The sequence below is a fragment of the Musa acuminata genome, chromosome BXJ1-4, assembly GCF_036884655.1.
Source record: "Musa acuminata AAA Group cultivar baxijiao chromosome BXJ1-4, Cavendish_Baxijiao_AAA, whole genome shotgun sequence".
In the NCBI taxonomy this organism is placed as follows: domain Eukaryota; kingdom Viridiplantae; phylum Streptophyta; class Magnoliopsida; order Zingiberales; family Musaceae; genus Musa; species Musa acuminata.
Genome location: NC_088330.1, coordinates 35891224 through 35896357, shown reverse-complemented (window position 1 = coordinate 35896357; position 5134 = coordinate 35891224). Strand labels below are relative to the sequence as shown.

The window sequence follows — 5134 nt, the reverse complement described above, 5'->3', positions numbered from 1 at the left end:
AAAGAAACATGCCTAGGATCTTTTATACTACCGTTTATGACCGATTGAGTTAAAATCTTCTGAAATAATCTTATCTAAGTCAGATCGAAGTATCAATTAAGCCGAGCTGATGTGTCGATCAAATGAAGATGACATGTCAGCCACTATCCACATATCATCTTCTCGAATAATCTAGTCATACCAACTTCTGAAATAATATACCCATGTGACGCAAAAAACAAAAACACTTGACTATCCAAGGAGGCCGATCCATCTATCTACCGCGCATAATGTAGCTACCGGGCACCAATAAACATGGCCCAACGTGCTTTAGAATACTGAAACTAATGACAAACTCAGAAACGGTGTTCAGTCCAAACTACAATAATTTGCACAAAATCTGCACTTTTCTCAATCTCAAATGCAGGAGAGAAGGCCAAATATGAAGGTAGAACATAGTACGCGAAAAAAAAAAAAAGTTCTCAAAACATACGGTGTAAAAGATGACTCAATAAGAGAGATTTTGGCACTGCTTACTCAAAAGGCATCCCAGTTCCTAGTCAAAACGATCAACATGCCAAAAAAGACTCCAAACAACACGAGTAACAGTTTTCCCATAAGGTTATAGTGTCTTGATCTGGTTGCCTGCACAAGAGTCGATGGAAATGTAAGTAATAATCATCAATGATATCATGGAAAGGCAGCTCAAAAGATTACTTTGAACCAACAACTAAATCATTTTCCATCAAGACTACATTTTATTAGACACGCCCAACAGCTCATGTCCAGAAGAAATTTCACACAACGATACAAAACAAAACGCATTTTATGCATATCGTAAACCATAAAGCAAAAAAAAAGGGGCATGGCAACACCCTACAGAATGCAAAGAAACATATCATCCCAACCACACAAAATATCAAAATTTAATAACATAATTACTTCTGTAAAAGAGAACCAGTTGTGAGATGCACAATTGGTTTTGGCAAGGCTCTCAGAAAACTTAGTTGAATGCTCATTAAAATATTTTGAGCTCATGGAATCCAACTCATCATTTCAAAACCTCATGGCCCATCAGATGAAACGCAACCACATCCCAATCTACCTTACCTTCCCACATAGCTTCTTATTGACTGATGAAAGCAGCCAAATGAATGGAAACGAGGGAAAGGAAAGAAGTTGATCCAGCAAGCCAAAGATTCCAAGGAAAAAGAACTTAAAAGTTAAATTCTTCTAGATGATTGACAATCACACGTGGTACACCAAGCTCAAGAGAGCTTCAAATTTTGTGTACTATGAGCTTTGAGATTCAGCATGGATGGCCGTAACAGCCCGACACATGTCTATCCATGGCCAAATCAGCATACTGACCAACTTATATGAACCGAAATACACCAGATTTAACCCACTGTGGCTAAAGTTAGTGTGTTTTGGTTTGTGCTTGGACCATATGACTGAAACTCAGCAGGTAGCAAGAGAGCAGTGCATTACTTGAGTTGTAAAAAAACACCTATTTACCGTTAACCAACAGAGAGTGGGCCTTTGGAACAACATCTAGGTTACTCCTTTAAAATGCAGCTCACCAGGGTTCCAATTATGGAAATAATCTGTGTCTATAGAGGTAAGCCTGCATACATTTTCTCAGACCAAAAGCTTCATACACTAGGTTCACCCTTTTTAGTATTAGTTAACCTACCATAAACTCACATACTTTCCCACTTCTCTTTGACCACAAAATCTTTTTCAATTCCTCTCTATCATATGACTTCTCTCTACCTTGATGCCCTCTCTTATCTCCCTTCTTTCAAAGAGCAGGTGTCAGCTGTAGATCAGCAAGGAAACTGATAGAGATACCAAAGAAAAATAAGAATTAGGTTTCTAGTTTTAGCAAGATACAATACGAATAATATACCGATTCAAGCATTGACAAATGTGACACTCGTATCCAAGAAGGCAATCATTGACTCCCATTCTATTGCCATAACAAAAAGGGAAGTACATGAGAGTCGACGCAAAGCAGGTCTAGGGAAGGCTGATCTATGCAACATAACTGTTGAAAGTATAGAGGTAATTTCTGTGACTCGAACCTTAGTCACAAATGTTTTGAAGAAGCAACCTAACAATACCGCCAAGGGTCCCTCTCCTATTGCCACAGCATGGATGTTATATATGTTGAAATTTGTGTAAAACATATGCTACTATTGTAAAATGAAGAACCTTACAGTCCTGTTGAAAATTTTTAGTATTATGAAGAATCTTCATACTGAGAAGTCAAGGAAATGGATGAATGCAGAGTTTAAAAAAAAATAAAGGGGTTTTGCATCCAGACAAGGAAAACTAATAACCTAAGCTCTGTTTTAGTATTAACCAGCTTTCCTGGCATTACCAAATTAACCTAGCCAAGATGGAGGTCATGTGTCATTGGCTTGGCTATTGGTAGTCAGCCCGGTCAACAACTGAAACAACCAGGCATTGGCTTACACACCTATGCCATTGGCTGGCTGTTAAAACAGAAAAGCAACCCACCATTCCATTTGCTTGGGACATGCTGATATGAATGGACCACTGTTAAACAATCTAAACTTATATAAGAATTTTTAAAATTTCAACATAGTTCAACATGTATATGGACAAGTGGTACTTCATTTTCAGTTATAGATCATCTTCGTTAATTCCAGTTCTAATTGTTTCTATCTAAATTAACTGAGATCAACCCCATCTGAAGTTGAACAACCTTGCCGAAGGCTGTTCATCAGCCTGTTAGCAGCTACCACCTCACTCTTGATGTGGCTGCTAACATGGAAAAAAAGGCTGTTTGCTAAAAGTAGTGACTAGGCATGGCTGGCAGGTAAATTATATTTTAAGAAGCATCTTTTTTAACCATAATGTAGCCATACAACTCTCCTTGTTTTGGTTTGTGCCACTACATCTAGGGAGGTAGCCATAGTCATGCTTATTCTGATGTAAGAACTATGGGATAAACAATCACTATATCCATATTCAGACTCTCTCCAACTGCAAAAGACAAACATTCATGACATCTGTAGCCTGAATGCATACATTTATAGATATGGATATTGAGAGAAGAAACAATCAGTTAATAAGGTTTGAGACCAAACAAAACACAGCAAGAAAGAAATTAAAGTAGCAAGCAACACATCTACAAATCCCATAAAAAGACAGATCTGAATTCAAGGAAATATCCTTGGTAGATCAATGTTAAAAAAATACATAATTCTAAGAACAACAGACATTTTTCTTTCAAGTCTCGATCCTTTAAGCCAAAAGCCAATTATCATTGGGTTTTATGATTCACAAAGAATTTTGCCTTCTTAACATATGGCACCAAGTTCATGAAAAATGTTATGCAAGATGCATGACTTATGGAGTGTGAAATTCTACAAGTTAAAGGTTCACATAGTACTAATACTGAGACGCAGACATGCTGATATTTGGATGACTACTTTGGTGATATTTAATTGCATAACGGAACATATGATAATAGTAATACAGCAAAATGCGTTGAATAAATGTTAAAAGTAATTGTGAGTACATACAATGGTAAATTTGCTACTCAGTCTTCTTTTCCTTGGTTGATTGTGCCTGAACTCTGCTTAAGATATTCCCATACTGCTTCAGTACCACATTATGTGCCACACCAAGCTTTTCATGAACATGATCTTGATACTTGTCATACAAAGCAGGAAGTGTAATGGACAGAAGAACTCCTGCAAAATATCAAATCCCGACATACTAATGCGGCAAGAGAATGCAGTTAAAAGATTATTTCATTTACACCATCCTATCTTGGACAGAAACAAGCCAACGGAAACTCACCTATGTACACAAGTGTAAGGAAGTTGAACAAACTTCCAATGTAGGAGACGAGCCACAGAACCAAGATGACCTTTAAAATGAGGCAGAGGAATCGCCAAAGCAAAAGTAAAGTCAGACAAACGACATCTAAACCGATCCTGGAACATGCAAAGAAGTGCAAGAGGAGCACCTGAAGAAAAACCTTCCTATCTCTTCGGATCGTAATGTCGTGCCCAACAGCCAAGGCCCGATTGATCCACACCCGAGCCCCGTCGGCAGCCTTACCCACGACCTCGTCCGGAATCTCGAGATTAGGAAGGGGCGGAAGAGGTCTGACAGCGAAGAATTCGCACAACTTAGCAAAGAAATTACCTAGCAGAGGAAGATCAACCAACCAAAAGATGAATCGCACGGAGAGCATAGCAATCGGCTAGGGAGAGCAAACCTGTTGAGGAGCAAGGCAGATTTAGCCCAAAAGAAGAGGATGACCACGAGGAGGAGGAGGGCATTCGCGATAACAGACAAGAAGCTGTATCCGGCCCGATCGAATAGGAACCACACCGTCGTAGCGCCGGCCGCCGTGAGAACTGCCAAGTTCCTCCGCCTCCAAAGAAGCACATCAGCAACTGGACAAAGCAAGAGCATCCGTGGATCAAGCAGAAGCAACAGCGCGAAGAAGTAAACGCGAAACCCTAGGGCAAGGCAATACCTACGCCGCCGCCGAGGGCGCGGTGCACGGATGGCCGGATCGGGCCAGGAGGGGGCGGGGAGGACGCCGCGGACGGGGGCGCATCCGGCGCCGACGGGCGGTCGATATCTTGCACGGCGGCCATGGGGATCGTCCCTTCTAGGGTTTGGGTTCGGGTTGGGGTTGGGGTTGGAGAGCCCGGAGAGGAGGATTTGTTAGTTGGAGTTAATTGTCTCCTCTCGCCTCCAGGTCTGCGGTCTGCTTGCCTTTTATGTCCTCCCGGATTTGTCGGTGGTTCCAAAGACACTTTAATCCTGGACGTCATTTCGGCATCGGACGGTGCCGCAAGCAGCCAAAATAATAAACAATAAACAGAATAATAAATGAAAAGAAAATACAGAAGATCCTCCCGTAGCGGTTGGCGAGGCTCAGCTGCAATGGGAAAGGCAGGGTTCAGCCTTGGTGCATCTTACCGAACGCTGTCTGGGGTCAGACTGCTGAACCGCACACTTCTCCAATTCGACTCGGCATTCTTTTGGTGGGACAAGTGGGTAAAAATGGCGATGTGACACGCTATGACAGCAACCCCCTGAGCGACACACTGCCCGAGGCTCGTCATACCCTACGGTAGCTTGGCCTCCCATGCAACCC

At 41.6% G+C, this 5134-nt stretch overlaps 1 protein-coding gene across 3 annotated transcripts; it reads right to left on the bottom strand.

The window, feature by feature from the left end:
- Positions 1 to 272: 272 nt before the first annotated feature.
- LOC135660108 (reticulon-like protein B11) lies at positions 273 to 4725 on the bottom strand. 3 transcript variants are annotated; one of them, XM_065176346.1, is made up of 6 exons: positions 4505 to 4725; positions 4241 to 4421; positions 3986 to 4127; positions 3817 to 3886; positions 3537 to 3707; positions 273 to 624 (listed from the first exon to the last, which is right to left on the bottom strand). In XM_065176346.1, the coding sequence occupies exons 1-5, from the start codon at positions 4626 to 4628 to the stop codon at positions 3550 to 3552; spliced, it is 675 nt and encodes a 224-aa protein (XP_065032418.1). In that variant the 5' UTR covers positions 4629 to 4725; the 3' UTR covers positions 273 to 624; positions 3537 to 3549. The 3 variants fall into 3 exon arrangements, with proteins under 3 accessions (XP_065032418.1, XP_065032417.1, XP_065032419.1); XM_065176345.1 differs by having other exon boundaries at positions 3817 to 4127; XM_065176347.1 differs by lacking the exon at positions 273 to 624 and having other exon boundaries at positions 3656 to 3732.
- Positions 4726 to 5134: the final 409 nt, after the last annotated feature.

Bases quoted from the DNA above. Each gene is read 5' to 3' on its own strand.
- LOC135660108 (XM_065176345.1), bottom strand. From the start codon at position 4,628: ATGGCCGCCGTGCAAGATATCGACCGCCCGTCGGCGCCGGATGCGCCC. The intron at 4,422-4,504 runs GTATTGCCTTGC...TGCTTTGTCCAG, and splicing joins CGCCCTCGGCGGCGGCGTAG to TTGCTGATGTGCTTCTTTGG. The intron at 3,708-3,816 runs GTGAGTTTCCGT...GATATTTTGCAG, and splicing joins CCTTACACTTGTGTACATAG to GAGTTCTTCTGTCCATTACA.